Here is a 20379-nt window from a genome sequence, read left to right as displayed (position 1 = left end):
ACCTAATACATCAGCACCAGCAGCTTTCCCTTACACAGATTCCCACTTTCCCAAGCCTGATTAGTTCCCGCATATGTGCATTGCACTTGCACCACTCCCTTTGTCCAGGGGGGAAGTCCAAAGTTGTAAAACCAGGTTAGTTACTTCAGAAGATTGTGGTTCCTGGGGACATCATCATGTGACTTTTGGTTTTGAAATTATTTTTACACATCCATTCTCATTGAGACACCTACAGAATATCAGCTGGTACATTTTTGAATGTACTGGGTGCTGGAATTGGGGTTTCATAATACCCATCAATTTTAGCATCTTTTCTCAACACTGAGCATTTTCACAGAAGGGAAAGTTTGTAGTAATTTTTAAATATTTTTTTAAAATAGATGTGGCTTTATTAGGCCCTTACATTCAAGAGATTCTTGTTATTATTTGCTCAGAAAGGCTGAGAACATCCTTTCCATGTATTTTATGAAACACAACATTAATTTGTTTAATGAAAATGACTCCTTGAAATTATTTAGAATAAAAATCCCAAATGAACCCTTCCTAAATTATTTCCTGTCCCTGTTAAGGAAAAAGAAACATGAAATTCTTTTGAGAACTCAACTTTTAAATCCTAGCAAACAAGGGTAAAGCATTTTAAAGTGTGAGCATTTTGTAGTAAGGTAGTTTTTTTTCAGTCAAATGGCTTGAAGAGTGTGTGTTGCACCTGCTGTTTTTCGGTGTTACATGGCATTTCTACTTTTCTTCATCCTTTTTTCGTCTCTTTTCTTGTTACTCTTGTTCATCAGAATAAAGTATGTTTTTTTTTAAGGGTAAATAACTTCAGAGATGTGTGCTATAGAGCTGTATAAGCACTCCCTCCCTATCACCAAGGGTGTAGAAGCAGCTAAAGTGTAACTCCCTAACCAGCTGTGGCACTGCAGGACTAGAGATGGGGAACTGTGCTCAAGCACACGCTCAGGAGAGTTCTGACAAAGTTTCACAAGCATTTACTCCTGCATGTGCACGCCCCTCCAGTAGTAGGATGGATTAGGCTGTAGTCAAATGCTGGACAAATCCAAGATGATATTTTTGTTCAAATTTGCAGTGGATAGCAAAAAATGTGCCAGATTTCCTCTGGGTTTATGTAAGACTGCCCAGTATAAATTTAACTCATCAAAAATACTTAATAGATTGGGATTGCAGAATGAGGTTACCCTGGAGCAGTATGATCCACGCCAGCAAAATCCCCCCTGTGCTTGGGGGTTTCTGTGTCCGTGGCAACAGCAGTGAAACAGTAGCAGGCACACAGGGACAAGGACAGGAAAATTAGTACTATCCCTAGCTTCTTCATTTTCTTCTCTGGAAAACGTGATTAAGTCAGCATTCCTGAGAAAGGTAAAGTACTTTTGGACTTTTGAGTACAGAAATGGTGCATGATGGCACTGTCCCCAAAGGCTGATTAAAGCTCACAGGGTCTTCAGAGAAAATGATGTGCAGCTCCCATGCACCCACAGGTCTAACTTTTAGTGCAACCTTCAGTTCCTCTCTTCCTATTTGTATCCACTTTATTTGGATGAAAGGTGAGAAGGAAGAGGAGGAGGTGCTCTTTCAGCTGGAGGCAGTTCAGCAGCCATCAAGGAAGGCTGCTTTTGCGGGGGTGCTCCTTTGGCAGGTTCTGGGGGAGAAGGAAACCCTGGCTGGGTAACAGGGTAACAGGAGACGCTGCTCAGCTGCCATCTGCTCTGCTCGCCTCTTCGGACTTTTTTTTTTTTTTTTTTTTGAGAGAAAACGTGAGCAAATATTATCAAGTAAATGTTAAAATGGAAAAAAAAACCCACAACAAAAAAACCCCCAAAAACCAAAAACAAAAAAACAAAAAGAAACCAAACAAAAAAACCCAACCCAACCAACCAACCAAACAACAACAACAACAACAACAAAAAAAACCCAAAAAAAACCCCAAAACCCCCACAAACAAAAAAAAAAAAAACCAAACCCCGGTGTTTCTGTGAGCTTCCTCCTGTGAAGACTGCTCACTTGCAGCCACCGAGCCCTGTCCCTATCCAGGGCCGCCCTTCGTCCTTCCCCCGGGCCGCGTTGCCAGGGGCACGGCTGTGGCCGGGAGCGGCTCCGGGGCTGGCGGGGACGGCGGCGCGGCGGAACCGCGGTAACCGGGGCACGGGGCAAGGCAGAAAGGGCCGAGGGGCTGGTCTGGTTAGGGCTTGGGGGTTTTTTGGCTGTTCCCCTATTAGGGAATAAAGCCCCAACTTTGGAAACATGCAAACATGCCCCCCTTCCTACCCCCCTTTCTGTCGGTGTTGCTGTAGAGGCTGACACGGGCTGGCTGTCACCCCCCTTTGCAACATTCAATTTAATCTCGCCTTTAAACATCACCCCCCGAAATCCCTCCCCCCCAAAACAAACAAACAAACCAAACCCCAACCAACCAAAACCCCCAAACAAACAAAAAGCCCCAACCCCAAAGCAGAACTCGTGCAGGTGCAGAGCTGCCCCCGGTGGTCCGTGCGTGGTGCGATTGGAGCCCCGTGAACTCCAGCTGATCATTATAGCTCATCTTTACAAGTTCAAGGCCAGAAAGATTTTTCTTACTAAGTGCTGCAGAAGGGAGTAGCTTTCAAAGAGCAGGAATTTATAGTTATCTAAGAATTTCTTCTTTGCATCTCTTCCTCCTTTGAAAGGGGTTTGCTGGCTTTGATGTGAATTTAAGGGAGACACTAGAGGATATTGCTTAGAAGGATCAAACCCTTGTACTAAAGATATAATAGGAACCTTGTAACCATTTTGTGTTCCAAAGGATAAACAGCTTATTTGTGTGAGCAGTTCATTTAGTTGAACATCAAATTTGTAATGAAGCTATATTGTTCTGAGACAAAAAAAATACAGATTTTTGGTAGTTTGTGGTGGCAAAACCAACTGCCATTATATTAAATACAACTGTTATGACTCAGTTACAAACTTTTTGCTAGCACTGCTTAGCGACAGAGTTGACAGCAACCTGCTCTACATTTTAACGAACCAGAAGTCAAATAGTTTGTGTGTTGATTTTGGGACTCAAAAACAGACTAGAAATTACATGTTTATAAAATGTAAGCTGCAACTGCTAAGCCAAACAATGGCACTAATCAGTTTTTAGTTGTGTATATGCCAGTATACTTAAGTATTTCTAAAATATTTTCATTTTGTTGACTGCAGTAAAGTATAGTAGGCGTTATAGGAAAATTGCAGCTGTTGGCAGTGCATGATGGTCTGTTTTTTAAATCTACCATTTAAGTAGTTCTGTTACAGAAGTTATTTAACTCTATTTAGCATTGATAGAGTAAAAACAGTAGAACAATTTGTTTGCACAAATGCCTGCATAAGCACTTCATCTTTTCTTAGCAATTACCCTTTTTATTGTTTAGGGAATAAACACAGCAGCTCCTTGTTAATAATTTTGGAAAAGCTGTGAGAGAAAGTGTCAGGGGAGTTCCAAATTCCTTAATTTGTCCATACAGACAAACGATGAAGTCAACCAGAAAGCATGTTAAGTAATGTTTAGAGTAGATGATGTATCTCTCTAATTGCCTTCAGATGACTGTTGTCTTTCATCACAGTAAATGCATTTATTTTATTTAGATGCAGTCACCTCATCCTAAGAGAAAAACAAAAGATGGAAATGCTTTAACTGCTTCTTGTAGTAGTAGCAGCAGACTAAAATTTTGCTTGTAATGAAGCTTTCATTTGAGCCCATTAATCAAGCTCAAAATTGGCCTCTTTGACAGCAGGAGTGATTTTTATTTTTTCACTAATACCTTTCAATGATTATTGCCACAGGAGGAGGGTAGAGCTGAGCAGTACCCTTCTGAAAGGAACTTAGAAAATCTGTTTGGTAATTTATTTGAGCTGCTGAAAACACTTAAGTTAGTTTTACATGTTTCTGGAAGATTACACTAATGCAGAAAATTCCATTGGTATATAACAATAACCAAAAAAAAGTACTGCAAGCAGTGAGTTGGCCTAGTTACAAGAAGGAATCAACAAGGGGAAATAGGACTTTACTGAGTGGATAGTAATCAAAAGTATTTGTGTATTTGTGGTGCTTTATAATGTGCAAGAGCAAGTGACAGAACTGAAATAGTTGTGAAATATTACTTGCAAATTTTGATTTATGTTAATATATAATTTTGAGATCCCTGATAGGCAAATTGGGCAAAGTATTATCTATAAAGAAGCCCCAAAATATACATACAAGATGGTTAATTTGTGAACCCATTTTTTCCCACCCGCTGAAGTCGCTCGAGTTGGAGAGTTGGCCTATTCCAGCTAACCAGTGACAGGACAAGAGAATACAGTCTTTAGCTCTGCCAGGGGAGATTTTAGCTCTGCCAGGTTGGGCATTAAGAGGAATTCCTTTACAGAAAGGATGGTTATACATTGAATGGACTGCCCAGGGAGGTGGTGGAGTCGCTGTCCCTGGAGGTGTTTGAGGAAAGACTGGACGTGACACCCAGTGCCGTGATCTGTTTGACACGGCGGTGTTTGGTCATAGGTCAGACTTGATGTTCTCAGAAGTCCTTTCCAGCCTCATCAGTTATGTGTGATTCATTTTAGTCTGGTTTTGTATGTGTTAGCAAACTCTGAGTCACTGTGGAATAGTGTCTGAACCTTCTCGTGCTCATTGCTGTTTGCAGCTTTGTGCTTTTCTGAGGTGATGTGCATGCTGGCTGCTGCCACCAAGAAAAATCTGCAGCAGCCAAGTGTGAAAATTTTTCAACTACCCATTCTTTCAGGTATTTCATGCTGGATGTCATCTTTCTGGTTGCAACAAATAATAATAATAATAATCTGCTGCTGCATTTTACTTTCAGAAGTTAGAAAAATTTTATGCACATATACACTCACGAATATTCATTGTTTTAAGAAAAAAACATTACAGATTTGGGATATCTCATTTTGTTTGATTTCAGAATATGAAAAGTTACGACACTGGGATTTATAAAAATCATTGAATAGCTCACTGAGTCCAACCACTGTACCAATTCCTATACAAATATGTAGGTAAAAAGGGCCCACTGATTACCTTAACTTCTGAGGGGGGAAAAAAGATGTATTTCAGTTAAGATAGATCTTGTGTTATCACTCAGACCCTTTTTAAATGTATCAGTATAGAAGAGGTGCAGGACAAAAGGAGAGGTGAAATAAAAACTTGGAGCACCTGGAAAGCAGTGGCAAAGGAAGCAATCACTGCATGAAGGCTGCCTGTGTAGCTGAACTGGTGAATATACCCTGGACAAACCAACGTGAAGGTCCCTGTTTTGGTTAGATGTGTGTTTGACTACTGTGGAGACAATCAGAACTCATAGGCTACTAGAGAAATAGTTGTGAAATAGTTGTGAGAAACTTTCCCATGGTGTTCTGCATTCATGCCCAACTTCGCTGATGGTAACTTATAATACAGTTTAGTAAAGCATATCTGTGAAAAAATACTGTCATATTCCATTGTATTACAATCATTATTTTTCAACCTTTTTTCTCTCCTCCCCATATTTGTTCTGTAGAAACAAAGGAAGAATGAAGTCAACAAAGGTTCGTGAGTCATCATTTTTGGTATGTCAACCCTGATGTGTTTTGGTGCTTTGGGAATGGGAAGAAGAAATCCCTGCCCTGAGCGCAGTCTGTGGCAGGGCATTGACAAGTCACTCAGGGTGGTGATGGGTGTTTAAATGCCTACTGGGGGCTTTCTGTTTCAAAAAAGATTTTTTAAAATTATGTGTTTTGGGAAAGGGCTCTGGGCTGTGTGCAGGCAATGGCAGTGGTGGTGGCATTTGGCAGCAGAGAAGCTGCCAAAAGCAGAATGGGAGTGAGTAACTTTAACAGTTGGCTGATTTCAAAGTACATGGATAGGTAAAAACTACTGAACATTGCTGTAGTTTTGTTGTTTCTGAGTCAAATGAAGTTTGCCAACTAAATGTTGACAGATAAAGGCAGTTATTTGGTAAAATATGTCAAAACAAAAATGGTCAACAATAACAAAAATCACCATATATTGTTGATCTTCTAAAGAACACCTATTACTAATAAATCTGAAGGTCCAAGTAGATATTGCTCTTAAATATTGTAAATATAGGCTTAGATTTTGCTTAGCATATGAAGTTAGATGGAAGCTTCATTTTCTTGCAGGTAAGTGGAAAGAGATGAAAAAAATTAATAATGTGAGTGGGAGTCAGACCGAAAACCTAGGTTATTTAGAGCTGATTGAGTAGCAATATATTAAGACTTCTTCTGTCTACTCTCTCTAATTCTTTTAACACTTCATTAATGCTATTTTCATAACAAAAATCAGTACAGCTTACATGATACTCATGAAACATTAAAAATCTGATTTTTTTTCCACAGATAGAAAAGTTCCACATCTGCATTACAAATTTTACACCTACAGTAAAGTCATGCCAATTTAACTGAGTTGTCTGATAGGTCTGATTAAAGATCAGACTTGTGATTGGCTGATGGCAACCCACAGAAACATAGAAAACTATTAATTTTAGAGCATGCATGTTTCCTGCTAAAAGTATGATGATAACACCAACTTTTCTAGGGCGGTGCCACCATGATTAGTTTTATATTTACCAAGGCACTGGAGGATGCAGAGATCTGCCTCTGTAAATCTCACTAAAGCTGTAGCTATGTTGAACAGTAATTCCTGTTGACTTTGGCACCTGACTTCATTTAAACTTCTTTTAAATCCTTCTGGATGTGTAGCTGCCTCTTTAAAGTGTTCGTAATTTAAAAATCTAATTTGTATGAAAAGCATAGATTTTGGAAGTTTCAGCTCTAAAGCTGTTACATTGCTTATTGCTGCTGAATGGGGGCTTGTGTTCTTCAGCTATGCTCTGAAATGTATTTGTTGCACCAGTTTTGAGACATACTCCTTCTTTCTGTGAAGTCATAAGTTGTGGGTTTTTTGGGAAGGAAAAACCTACATTCATGCAGTACTACAAATGTAATAATATACATAACCGTCATACTCAGTGTTACTGTTTGCAATCTCCATCCATAGTTTTGCAGCCCTGGTGTATTACAGAACGAGAAAAATGCCCTCTACACTAAAGAATTTCATGTGGTTGCACAGGTGAAATAAGCAGAGTGAAAGTAAGACAAAAGCAGCAAGGAGATGGCAAATGCTTTCCTTCACTCCCTCAGAACAGTGATAAAGTGTTGAGAAAATTAGCAAGCCCTTTATCTCCAAGATAATGTGCTGTGTTCTATGTGGCCGTGAGTTTTCTGCATGCCAGTCTGGCTTGATGAGAGTGGCAACTCCTTTGTGGAAGAGCACAGCTGAGTGTCTTTGAAGGAGATGAATGCAATTAAACTTGATGGGTCTAATCTAGTGTCAACTAACACAGGGAGGAAAGATTAAAGAATAGAGCTCGTGATATTATAACAACTAATCCAAGGTGATTTATCTTCTTCTGCAGTCTAAGCTAGTAGTTCTTCCTTATTCCTCAGGGATTTCTCTATGTGTTGCATGGTAAATACTTATTTTACTAGATGTTCACATATTTGGAAAGTTCTTCAGGGTTTTTCTTTCCTAGTTGGTATGGGTAGGGGCTGAACTTGTAATTTATCTCACCTTTCAAATTGATGCTGATGTATTAAAACATGAAGAGAAGATGTCTTTGTCTCCATTGCAATACCTTTTTCCAAAAGCAGTCGTTATCTGGGGGAGTTTTGCATTTTGTAATTCATACCCAAATGTACCAGGATTGCAGTTTTGGTTTAGTCCTGTGTGAAAGCTGATGGAGAACAAATCTCATGTTCAGTTCTCTGCTATGTGTGCTTCCAGCATAGCCTAAACTTTGTTCTGTTCTGAAGAGGTTACATTTCATCGGTTTTAGTTCTTATTGATTGAAAAAAGAAAAAAAGTTCTGTCTAATGAAACTCTACCAAGACTTCAGGTCTGAATTTTCATCTTGAAAGACTTAAGTAATAAAGGCCAAGATATCCAGCACATTCCTTCTGTACTGCAGAAGAGCAGAACACCACAAAAAGGAGAAAGCCTACTATAGAAACTAAAAGGTACAGCTAAAGGGTTGTACAAGTGGTGTGAAGGAGACTGTACTAGAAAGACAGAGGCAGTGCTTGCCATGGAATCAGAACTTGAAAAAGAATGAAAGGTAGTCATTATGGTGATGGCTGGGGATGAGAAAGCATCAGTCAGGAAGCTGAAGTTGTGTCCAAGTGATGGAGTTCAAAAGGATCTCTAACCTTGAAGGATTAGAAGTAAAAAAGCAAATGGCAAGCCAAAAAGTGACTTGGAGGAGCAGATACAAGTGTCTGAGTAGGCATGGGCTCTTCAGCCTGGTAGAGAGACTGTGGATGTGAGATATGATAGAAATCTGAAAAATCATGAGTGGCACAGAGAAGATGGATAGCTATTGCTTTTTTTCAACATTTCTTCTGAACGAAAAATGAGGGGATGTGTGCAGTGTAACTGAAGTCTAGAAACCAAAGTGATTCTTTGCATAAGAGACCCCTGAGGACTCCCTTTGGATTAAAGTTTATACAGGTTGAAAGAGTAACTGGAAAAGTTTGTAGAAAAGGGACCTTTTGAATGTTACTAAATATATAGAAACGGCTGGAAATAGCCAGAGCTGCAAACAGTGGGAGGTCATGGGATTGTTGAGGGGGACCATCTTACTTTAGCACTGGTGTTGGTGGCTGAACTTGGAGATGGAGGTGGTGACTCATAGAAAGGTGACTCTTTAACCTATTTTTCAGTAAGTGTGTATTACTCTAGGAATAATACTCTTCAACATTTGGAGTAATGCCCTGGAGCAGCTTAATCAAACAAAAAAGCATCGAAGCAGAAATGTTCCAAAAATGTGATGTCTAAAGATTTTGTATTCATTCTGTCTTCACAGGAATCTCATGATCACGTTCTTTTGGATATTCCTGTCAGTAGAGAGCAGATGAATCATTATCGAGCTGCAGCTGAAACTGCTCAAAGTGAACTTGCAGCACTTTCAGTGAAGTATGACTGTGCCCAGTCAGAGGTACAGCTAAAAATAATTTCAAATCCTTCTCCAAACCTGAGGATATTTTGCAGTTTCCTTATGCAGAGAATAGAAAGCTTGCAGAAAGTCCAAAACTTGCTTTTCCTACAGAACTTTTGGGTTTTTGTTTTTAGAATGCCTGCGTGATTTTTACTTTGTTTCCTTCTCTGATCAAGAATTGATTATAAGTTTATATTTGGAAGATTTGAAGCAGTGTAGCTTTTTATCATCATCCAAGTGCAGTATGTTTGTATTAAACCTAAAAATTAATTAAATTGTGGTTGTATAAACATTCAGATAGATATCCTCCTCTTCCTGCTGGTGAGTTAAGATCTAGCTGCTCATCTTTACTCATGTCTCCCTTCTACTCAAGTTATAGCTCCCCAATTGTGCTTTGCTTTCATCACCAGAGAAATTGTGTTTGTGCTAATGAGGTTGATTGTAGCTAGAGAGGCTGAAGAACACATGCACATACTTTTTTACTCTTCCTGCTCTGTAGATGGTGTTTCTCAGGAGAGAATTTATTACAGGACAATTTTTAGAGCTGCCTTATTTCCACAAGTGATTTTTTTTAAATATATAACTGGTTAAAATTTATTTGATTGAAGTCAGCAATGTGGGCAGTGGTCAGTTTTAAAGTGGAGTAAAATTTGCCTTTAGAAGACATGAAATGCTTACATTAATTCACATACAGAACTACAGGCATAAGTGGCCATTGGCTGAGGTTTAATTTGATCAGTTGATCCTGCAGTTACTGCAGAGTTCCCCTGCATTTAACATTTAATATTTATTCAGAACTGGTGCCTTAAATTTAAATTTTAAGAAGCCATAGAGACTTTAATGTTCTCATATGAAGAATTTATTACTGGAAATGTTGAATGGCTTTATTGCCAGAACATCTGACTGATTTATAGATTTTTCAAGACAGTGCTTGCAAAAGCATAGTCAAAAAAGCAGCTGTTCATGCTCTTGTTAATAAAGACCTTCATGACCCAGCTGAGGTCAGAGCCTTGTTCTGCTGAGTGCTCGGTAAAACTCACGATATGGGATTATTCTTGCTTTTTCTGCTATTGGAACTGACCACAAAGACAATGGACAGATGAAAAAATACCACATGGGGAGTTGAACCACAGAGAAATTTTAAGATTATGAACAGTCTAAGATACCATAGCTTGGTCCAGCTGCCAAGCAAAGCAGAGCTATTGTTCCTTCAGCTGCTCATTTCCTTCCCCACACTGCCCCACCCCTTGTCCCAGCACAGATGTGTGTGTCGTTTTTACAGTGCACTGCTGTGTCCATGCAATTGAGAAAGAATTCCTTTCCTTCTGAGTTGCTTTTTAGCCAGATCAGTTTGCCAATCTTATTTCACCTTATAGCTGTAGAAGTGCTTCTTCTAGCAGTAAGAGGAGGGTGGAGTATGGAAATGAAGCCCATGAACCTGGGAAAAAGCCAAGCTGCTTTTCTTGAACTCGGTGCTGCTCCAGAGTGTCTGATAAAGCTGTGCTTGCATGTGAAGCATAAGCTTATTGAAGGCTGTGCTGCTGCTGCTGCTGCTGCAAGGCTGATCCTCCTACCTGATTTCTCAGTGTTAGCCTTTGCTCTGTGATTCTCTTTCTCCTCTGCAAGAGAAGAAGTGAACTATTTTCTATTGTTATTGAAGTTGTTTGTAGGGGAGTCAGACAAACACAGAACTGGTGAGAGGGAGAGGACAGCATGCGTGGCTGGAAAGAGGAGAAGCAGGACCTCCCTTTTCCAAGGCAGTTGCTGTTCTGCTGGCTCACCAGCCTCTCAAATTTCTCTGAGTGTCTTGGGTCATACTGAATGACTCCAATAGAGAAGTGAATTTCCCGTTGTTCTGGATTGCAGTTAAATGTCTTAAATATTTTTTCCCTTAAAATGTTAGCCACAATTTACAAGTTTGGTCATTCACTATAAAGAACAGTTAACTTGGCTAAAGTATTTGCCTGTTAATTTCATGTGATAGGACAGAAGTCCTTCAGGTTGCATCTTGCTGCTTTTAATTGGAATTGTCGGGAAAGCTGAAGCATGCCTTAACACTTACTGTGACAAAAAAGTCCACTTTAAATTACTTGTTCCTAGTAACAGAAAAAGTCATATGGAAATTTTGTTTGCTTGGTGAGTCTCCCTCAAGTGAAGTCTCCTAGAGAAGCTTCTAATAGAAATAGTTCAATGGAAAATGGTATTTCTAACAAAGAGAGAGAGAAAAATCTACTGAACTCTATGGACTCTTGGAAAGCTCTAACATCATCCCTGTAAGAGGTCACTAACATTTAAGGGTGATTTTCCTCCTCCTACCCTTCCTTAAAAGGGTAGGAGGAGGAAAATCTGTTGCTGTTTCTGTGTAAATACAGCTATGGATTATCATACCCCAAAATAACTATTTGCAAAAGATGAGAAGAGGGTGCCAACCACACAATGCTCCAAAAATTTAGTTGCCTCTGAATATGCCTCAAACCATCAAAAGGCCCCACATTAATACAGCAGGATACTTTGCTGTTACAACTCCCTGCAGCTCTAGATTATCTGTGGAATTAAGCACCAGATTTGGAAGCAGGCAGGCAGCAGGCAAAAAAGAGGGAATAGTGTTGTTAATAACTTTGCTGTAATGCAGATACATAGGAGACATGAGTTAAGGTTGTGCAGCAGAACTTAAGTTAGACTTTTCCTAAATTCTGAATTAGTAAATAAACTTATTTTCCTGTAAGATGTTATCTTGAAAAGTTGTACTGTTACCCAACAGTAGCTTTTGTTTTTGCAAACCTCTTCCATTGCTTTTTCCTAGTCATGTGAAAGTAAAGTTGTGTCCCTCTACTCAGTCTTGTAGCGATGGAAATGTGTTTCTTGTCATATTACTAAGCTTATAATACAGTCATGTTATTTCAGGCTGGGAAAACTATTCTTCAGTAATTTTCTCCTTTTCTACCTATAGCTGCTTAAACTCAGGTCGAGCATGATCTCTAAAGAAGCTTCTTTTCAAGAGCTGAAGGCTGAAGCTGAAAGCTATAAGGAAAACAATGCCAGACTGATGTCTCGCCTCCTGTCTTTGCAAACACAAATCCAGGAGATGGAAGAAGAGCTCTGCGTGCTCACTGCTTCTAAAAACCAGGCTGAGCTGGCAGCTCAGATGGCATGTAAGGAAAACTTGGAGCTGAAGGAGGAGCTCCATGAGAAAAGTGCAGAACTTAAGTAAGAGTCATGTGAGATAAGAAACAACTTCTTTTTGGGTGGGATGACGGAATGGTACAGTTGTCAATATAGAAAAATAAGTTGGTGGATAGACTTTATTGCAGTTCTGAATTCTGTTACAGTGTCTGAGTGTGTGGAAGGTGTTGAAATTTGAATTTTGTTTTGAGTTGGTAGTCAATACCTAGAAGTTTGAATGTTTTGTACTTTGAAGGTGAAATGCATTGAACTTATAAAATACAGTATCCTTTAACTGTACTGTTCTTAGCACAGTGTATCAGAGCACTGATATGTCAGTTCCACATAATTGCTCATGTTTCATGTCTGTAGGATGGAGACTCATAGAAAAGTTGATTGGTATGAAAATATTCTAAGCTCTTAAATTCCAAAATCAGTGTCAGTCCTATATAATAGACATCTGGACTTTTTAAATGGATTTTTCTGCCCATTATCAGACTAATATTTGTGACTCCATCAATACTGTCTAGAGCAAGGAGTGAGTGCTTACCAGAGCAAGGTGAGTGTTTACCAGACACCTGTCTTTCCCAAATCAGTGTTTGGCACAGCTCTGCCAGGTTTTATGCATTAAAAGTGAATAATTAAGTAATTTTAAAACTTAGAGAAAACCATTACAGTGCACTTGTTTATTACCAGCTGATTTGCCAAAAGCCCTGCCTGGAGAGTGCAGTTTTACATAATGGCTGTTAAGATTCTTTAAAATGCTATTTCTGGTATGGAAAAAAAAATAAGAAGAAGAAGAAAAGGGAAGAAAAACCTCCTATCCTGTTTGCTAGCCTAACTCACTGGGAGAAAACTTCTGGAATACTGTGTTTCATACTTGCCTGCCATTATAGTGATACAATCAATTTTATGGGCATAAATCTCTGCTGTCACTCCCAGAGCAGTCCTGGCTGCTCTCTTTGGCATACAATACTTGTGTAATCAGTTCTGTTTGTGCTGATGCGTGGTGATCAGGACCAAGGGACTGCTGCAAGAGAGAAGTGAGCAAAAAAAAAAAAAAAGCTTGATTTCCGCCTCTACCAATCCCAGCTCTGGTTCACTGTTGCACCTGGAGTGTGCCACTGGACTTCTGGCAAAGGGGAAGAGATACAGGGATAGTGACTCTGCTCATTTGGAAGGAACAAACACGTTGGATTGCTCATAAATGTGCAGTGTTTCCTTCCAAAGCTTTTTGTTGTCCTCAGCTAATGGTTACGTGTGTCACTTCACACTAACCAATGTGTTGACTCAATGAACATCAGTCCCTTATTCTGGCCACCCTGGTAGTGCCTGGCACATGACTAGTCCTAATTAGGTGTTCAAAAAAGATTTTCACTGAAAACCACTAATGAGAGGGAAGAGCAAGCCAGCACACATGAAGTACATATTTACATTCTATACCTTGGGGATACAGTAAGAAATGTTTGGTGAATTCTCTGATTGGCTTCCAGGATGTGCACCTCTCCTATTGAAAATGGTGCTTTTCTGCTCAACATGTCTATTGCCATGATATTTTTAGAGTGTGAACTGTCAAAAGCTTTTTTCTTCTTCTTTCTCCTTCCCTTCTCTTTGCTCATTAGTTCTGAAGAGCTAGCAAAACTGTGAAAAAGCTGTATTCTACTTTTTTGTACCTGATTGCCTATTTTCTAGGTGCTCACACCTCTGCGGCCCTACTGCAGGTAATTAGATTATTCGTAAAGTTATCAAATGAGTGCTTTGTACTTCAGATTTTTTATTTTTAGCAGCAGGCATGGTTTTGTTAGTGGATACCCAGTTTTTTAGAGCCACAGAACAGTTGTGGGTGGTCAATCTTACATAATATTCTGACATATAGGCATGCATATACGGCATGTCTGAGCCTAATACCTTTTCACTTCTGTTATATCCCTCCTCACAACAACAGTTCAGGATGGTTTAGTTTTGTTGGGGCTACAGAGGAAAGGAAGGTGCCCAGAGGTGAGGAAGCTGTGAGGGTGCTTGTGTTCTGAGGGACAGTGTCTGCTGCAGAAGGCAGAGCTCTTTGGGCTCACGGAGTGTGCTGTGCAGCAGTATGTGGAACTGCCCTCACAGCGCCCAGAGCAGTAATGAATGTTTTCCATTCCTCTCTGATATTCTGCCCCTCTCTTTCACTTTGCAGCAGTTTCAGCAACTGTACCGATCCCCCTCCTAAGGTTACGTGCTAAATCTTTTCATGGACTGTCTGTTTTGCTTACTGATTTATAAGCATTCACTATACTGTGTTTGCACTCACTGTGCATCTCCTGTTGGAGTCTCTGCGGCTCTTTGGTTATGGAATGATGCTCTGTTTGATTGCCAGCTGGGAGAGGAAGAAATCAGACATGGAAAAGAATGAGTCCAGCCCTCCTTAAAAACTGACAAGAGTGCTACACTCTGATAAGCAAATAAGTTTCAATAAAATATTTGCTCTAGACATGCATTTGGTTACATCTCAGGTCTTGATTTATTTTAGAGTGAAGAACTTGCTTTAGAAAGAACCTTGTTTTTCAAATGAAAGTGTCTTGCAAATTTACCACTACCAATCTACCATGTCTTGCATTCTTCCACTAAGTACCTCACTCGTGGGTGTTACTGAGAGGTGCTGGAGTTGACATTTGGATTACACTAGTGGTTGTTTTGAAATCTGTTTGGTTGGCTGGTTTTGCTAATCTGTTTGTAGCTTTTCATAAGTGATGTGTGTTTCAGCAGCATGAGCAAGATATTTTCTCTGTTTCCTACCGAATCAGACTGTGGTGGTTCTTGTTTGCTGGACCCATCTTTGTCCCTGGCAAGGGAAGGAATGTAACCATGTTTATATTAAACTCACTGGTAATTTATTTGTTGTTGTTCTTGTAGAGTATTTACAAACTGACCCTTGCTCTTAAGGCTAAGAACACGTTTCATGTGGGATATGCATCCATGTGATCGGCTCCTGTTGAGTGAAATTGATGGCAAAATTGTGATGAAATTGCTGGCAAAAAGCTCCCTTTTCTTAATATTTTTGTAGTAGCCCCTAGATGCTGTCTTTTTAAATGCATCCCCTTCATGAGTAGTGCTTCAGAGTACTGCACAGCAAAGTAGTGTCTCCTATCTCTGCTTCTGCTGGTAAACTTCCCTTCACAGATTCTCTGGATGTCTTACACTTCCATTGGTCCAGAAAGGCTTCTCTTTACTTGAAGTTTGTTAATCATCTCTGTCAGCACATCTCTAAAGAGAGAGGGGATGTGCTTTTTGCATATTTTTGCTAAGAGTTGATAATTCTCTCCCCCCCACTTAGTTTATCTAAGGTTTTGCTTGCAATTTCTACTTGTAGTATCTTGAGGGCACTATTTATTTGTGTCACTTAGTTCTTGTGTTTTATTCAAATTTATGCTGAGAATGAGATTGGGATCATAGAAGATTTTTTTTCATGTTTACCAAAAGCACTGATGAAGAAATGTTTACACGTAAGGCAACAGCAAAAGTTATATGTATTACATAACAGATATAGAGAATTAAATGTAACTTTTAAAATTCATTTGATGGTATGCAGAAGCTAGCAATAGTCTTGGGACAACGTATTTTGCCTATAATTCTTTTTCAGGGAACATTCATCCTGACATGTATATTTTCTCTGTCTGATTAGTAAATATTTGAATGAGTGTGAAGAAAACATGACTCAAGCTTCTAAAATCAGCAAAAACTATGAAGAGCTCCTTACGCATCTTTCTGGATTCTTGGACATAGACATCAGAGAAAAAGAGAAACCACAAGAACATTTAACATCAAAGGTGATTGTGTAGGCAAATGTTTCTCTACAGTGATTTAACAGAAAAATATTTCGTTGTCACAGAAGTAAAGCAAATAATAAAGATCTTTGTATTTAATTATGGTTTGCAGACAGTGCTATCATTTGAAGATGGATTTTTTTTCCCTACTGGGCTAATTTTCAAAGGTGCTGAAGACTAATAGGCCTCAGTGAACTCAGTCTGCTCTTATCTGCATAAATAATTTATCAGCCTGTAGTTCCCACATACAGCCCTGCTTAGATACTTGGTTAAAAGCTTTCCTTAAAACATTAATGTGGGGTTCAGCAGGTGATGTGTAAACTGTCGCACTAGATCTTATCTCTTATCTTGACCTGACATACCATTAAATACAAACATTTGAAATGGCATGCCCTAAAACAACCTTTTCTGTGTCCTGTAATAAAATGCTGTAAATAACTTTGTGGTGCTTCTGAGACTTATTAATATAAATTTATAATTTCTCTTCAGAATACTTCTGAAGTTCCAAAACTAAGCTTCCATTTAGGGAAAGAACGTTGCTTGTATATTCTTTTAACATCTGTCAATGCTGCTGAAAGTAATTTTATTCTAATTTTATGCATTTGACTCATCTTCTGTCCACTCTTTGATCTCTGTTTTTCTTTACTTTGGAGCACAATAGATATTTGGAGAAATTCTATTTCATAATGTTCATGCCATTGTAAGATTACAGTCTTAATAAATCAGGATTATCTAGGTATGTATCACAGTGAGTGTACGCCCTCATAATATTACAAGCACATTGAAATTTTAATAGATGCTGTAAAAACATTGCCACGCAAGATGCACTCTTGCATGCTTTAATAATTAATAACTTAATCATTAGAGCTTTAAAAAACATATTTTCATGTCTTTTAACAAAGTAGTAATAAATCTAGTTGGGAAATCTAATTTGTGCTGAAAGCTGTGCCTTAGGAAACCTTAGCAACTAGTTTTCCTGGGGTCTTGGCCCATCGATTTAGCTTCTTTTCCACATTATGGTTTTATTTAAGACAGAATTGATCTGTTTTAGTCTTAACAAATGTCTTGCCAGCAGGAATCAGGGTACATTTTTTGCTCACTCTTTGAAGTGCCCACATTTGTCTATTCCACTGATTGGAAATAGCCTAGTGTACCAAAACAGCCCTAGAATGCTCCTGGAAAGGACTCCTTTTTCCAAGGTGTTGGCTGCTCGTAATGTCAGCACACCAGGTATTTGGCCCTGTCCTCAAATGTGCTTATGAAATATCTGTTACTAACTCCAACCTCTGGTGCTTAAAAAGTTTTGAGCATGAATTGCAGCTTTCTTGTTCCAAATGAAAGGCACACATCTTAAAAAGCCAGGCTGGAATAGTTTGCTTTTCCCATGAAGGAGCTGCAAGCTCTGTTGTCTCACCTGCCTCCTGTCAAGCACAGATATGCAGCAGCAGTAGCTCTCCACATGTGTAATACATCATAAAGTCTGTGTGGGAGCAAATCTCAATCACATTTAGCTAAGGTGGGAGTTTATAGCGAGAATATAATTCTATGATTTTAACTGTCTTTCTACTCTTTTTCTAAAGGAGCAGTAGAGAGCAATTATAAGTCTGACCTAGGGGTCACCAGAAATATTGAGTCCTTGCTGGCATGATTAGGAGCAGGTATAACTGGGATGACTATTTTTAATTTTTAAGAGCTTTTAAGAAGCTACTAATATTTGATTTATTTCTCAAGGTCTCTGAGATATGTAAAGAAAATGTGACACTAAAAGACCAGGTTGCTGCTCTTCAAGAAGCTGTGAATGTCCATGAGATGGAGTCCAAAGCTAACAGAGAAACTATAATGAGACTGGTTTCAGAAGTGGCCAAGGAGCAGAAAAAGGCAGCAGGATACTACCAAGACATGGAAAAACTTAGTAAGGTACATAATTGCATAGTGTGTATGCTTGTCTGGTTTTCAAATTAATTTTCAATAGGAATTGCATGAGAAAAAATTATGTTGATTAGGGTCTTTCCTAAAAAGGAGATTTTTCTAAGATTATTTTCAACTTTTTGAAAGTGAGATGTGAAGATTAAACAATAACATTTTGTAAAATAGATCTGAGGTAGATTTGATGGCTTTCAATGCTGTTTGCAAATTTCTGTTTTTGCTTTCTTCTTAGTGTTGTGACCTTTGTTCTTGCACAAACATGTAAATAAATGAATATGTATATTGTTAATATCTCAGGCACAAGTATGAAGTGGTGAAAAAAGCTTTTTAAAATAATATTTATTTGATACTGCAAATTTTATGAGAATTTTTTGACTCAGTTTTACAAAAATTCTAATGAGAAATTGAAAGGAATTGATTGGACACTATTCTTGCTCTTAAAGCACGGGCAAGTTAAGTGTCTTGGCTTCCATACAAGCTAGATTATCTTTTCACTGTGTTATAAATTTGTATTTCATAACCATTGACTCATAGCCCAAAAGTTGTAGCAATAGGATGGCTCTTGCAGGAAAGCAAGAAGTTTCACTGTTGGGAAGCCTTAGAGGAAATCTGTGCAGCAGGAAGGATGATCAGATGAGAAATGTAAGTTAAGTTGTAGGTCAGGTATTCCAAATTCACCTAGCTATGATTTGTGAAGGAAAAGGATGTGATTTAAGGATTGAATTGCTCCAGGAGCACTCCCCTGTAAGAGTTCATATATTTCAAAGGATGGATGAACAAAGTGCATTTCTGTAGCAATTTTCCTTATTGCTTTGCACTTTGAGTGGTGTCTGTGGAAAGGAAGCAGTTTAGTGAAGCCAGAATGAAGATTTCCTGCAGGTAAAACAGTGCAGTTAAAGCTGATGGCCAGAACGTGAGAAAATAAGAAACTCAGACTGCCAAATACGTAGCTGAGCTGTGTGTGATTGAGTTTGTAGGAATTTTTAACATAAATACAACCTTGTGCAAGTGAGTTTTCCAAAGTAATACAGCATTTTCTCCACCCCTGGCATTCCTCTTTTCCTGAAGAGGAGATACTCACCATACACTTTGAAGGATATAGGGTTCTGATTTGGTTGTAAGCAAAATACTTAGCAGATGAGAAATAGCTGGCAGCCTACTCTGGAAAAGAAAGAATTTGTGTGGAAGATAAATGTAAGTACCACAAGGGTAATAAATTTTTATAACTGCTGAAAATAGTTCTTACCAAGCTGTGTACAATTTTCTAAGACTCAATGGAACTGGGAGAGAGCCTGCACCAAAAACTTAAATAGGTCCTTTTTGTGAACATTTTGTTTTTATGCTTCACTTCAAACACAGGTGTGTCAGGAAGAACAGAGTGTAGTTTTCTCAGTAAGCCAGAATCAGGAGATGTTTTAAATCAAGATCAGGGCTCCATTTGTGGCTTGTTTTTCAAGTTTACTCTGATTCCAAAAACATTTACCAAGTTGAGCTATTTTCTGAAAAATATTTTCCTATCGTTATTTCGCATGTGCCAAATACATAATTTATTTAACCAATTTTACAGAAATATCTTTCTAATTTATTAGCATTGCCTTTCAAAAGCATTGCCTTTGAAAAGCCCCATCTGCATAGAGGCTGCAGATTCCTCCAGTGCAATTTCAGTTTAGCAACTTAGATTTGCAGACACTGAGTAAATCTGTTGAGAGGGTTTTGCGTTCACAAAATCGTATGAAGAAGTTCAGTATTGAAAAAGAAAGCAAAAAACAAAAAATGCTTTAAGTCCTCACATGTGAAGTGTGCGATCCCCTGTTCCCTCGATGGGTGTGTGGCTTGGTTACAGGAGGGGCACCAGTGGCATAAGTCAGTCTGACTTCACCATGTACCTCATGCTGCACAGCTTAAGCACATGAAAGGAGCTGCATGTGCTGTGACATGTTCCCCTGTCAAGGTGAGAAGCAGAAATCCATGCTGCTCCTGTGCCAGAAGACTCATACTTGGCTGAGTGTTTCTGGGCTGTTTTCTGCACTTAATTAATGGAATTGCCTGTAGCTGAATCTACCCAGCAAAGGCTGAGTACAAGTGACTCTTGCCTGTGTGTGCCAGCAGCTCTCAGGGTGAAACACTTTGGCCATCTTCAGTATTTACCCCAATTTTCTCTTAAAATTGTTCCTGAGTGTATAGAGACCATCACACTATTCTGTCAGTCATCTCCACCAAGATTTGGCCACCACACTGTTCCCTGCCACCCCTCTGAATAATAGCCTGTTTTAATTGCCAGGTAGTTCTTCACTCCCATTCCTTAGGAATTCTATGAATTCCTTCTCTTGATCAGGTGCTTTTTTTTTTTTCTAATGTCCCAGGAGGAAGTAGCTGCCTCAATTCAAAAATTCTTATTGAATAAAATGAAAACCAGTTAATTACATTTTAAGGTTAATATATTTAAAATA

At 38.9% G+C, this 20379-nt stretch overlaps 1 protein-coding gene across 2 annotated transcripts in view; it reads left to right on the top strand.

Annotated features, from left to right (window-relative positions):
* The first annotated feature begins 5540 nt into the window (after window positions 1-5540).
* The window catches only part of CCDC170 (coiled-coil domain containing 170), a 29661-nt gene continuing 14822 nt past the window's right edge, over window positions 5541-20379 (top strand). The window contains exons 1-5 of one of the 2 annotated variants that reach the window (XM_030946206.1): window positions 5541-5568; window positions 8904-9035; window positions 11986-12242; window positions 15862-16006; window positions 17735-17920. In XM_030946206.1, coding sequence (XP_030802066.1) covers window positions 5554-5568; window positions 8904-9035; window positions 11986-12242; window positions 15862-16006; window positions 17735-17920 — 735 coding nt within the window. In that variant the 5' untranslated portion in view covers window positions 5541-5553. Of the gene's footprint in view, window positions 5590-8903; window positions 9036-11985; window positions 12243-15861; window positions 16007-17734; window positions 17921-20379 lie in introns of both variants that reach the window. The other variant, XM_030946205.1, reaches the window with a different exon arrangement.

This window comes from Camarhynchus parvulus, chromosome 3, assembly GCF_901933205.1.
Source record: "Camarhynchus parvulus chromosome 3, STF_HiC, whole genome shotgun sequence".
Classification (NCBI taxonomy): Eukaryota; Metazoa; Chordata; class Aves; order Passeriformes; family Thraupidae; genus Camarhynchus; species Camarhynchus parvulus.
The sequence above is the reverse complement of the archived record's forward strand: the minus strand, read 5'-3'. Positions and strand labels throughout refer to the sequence as shown.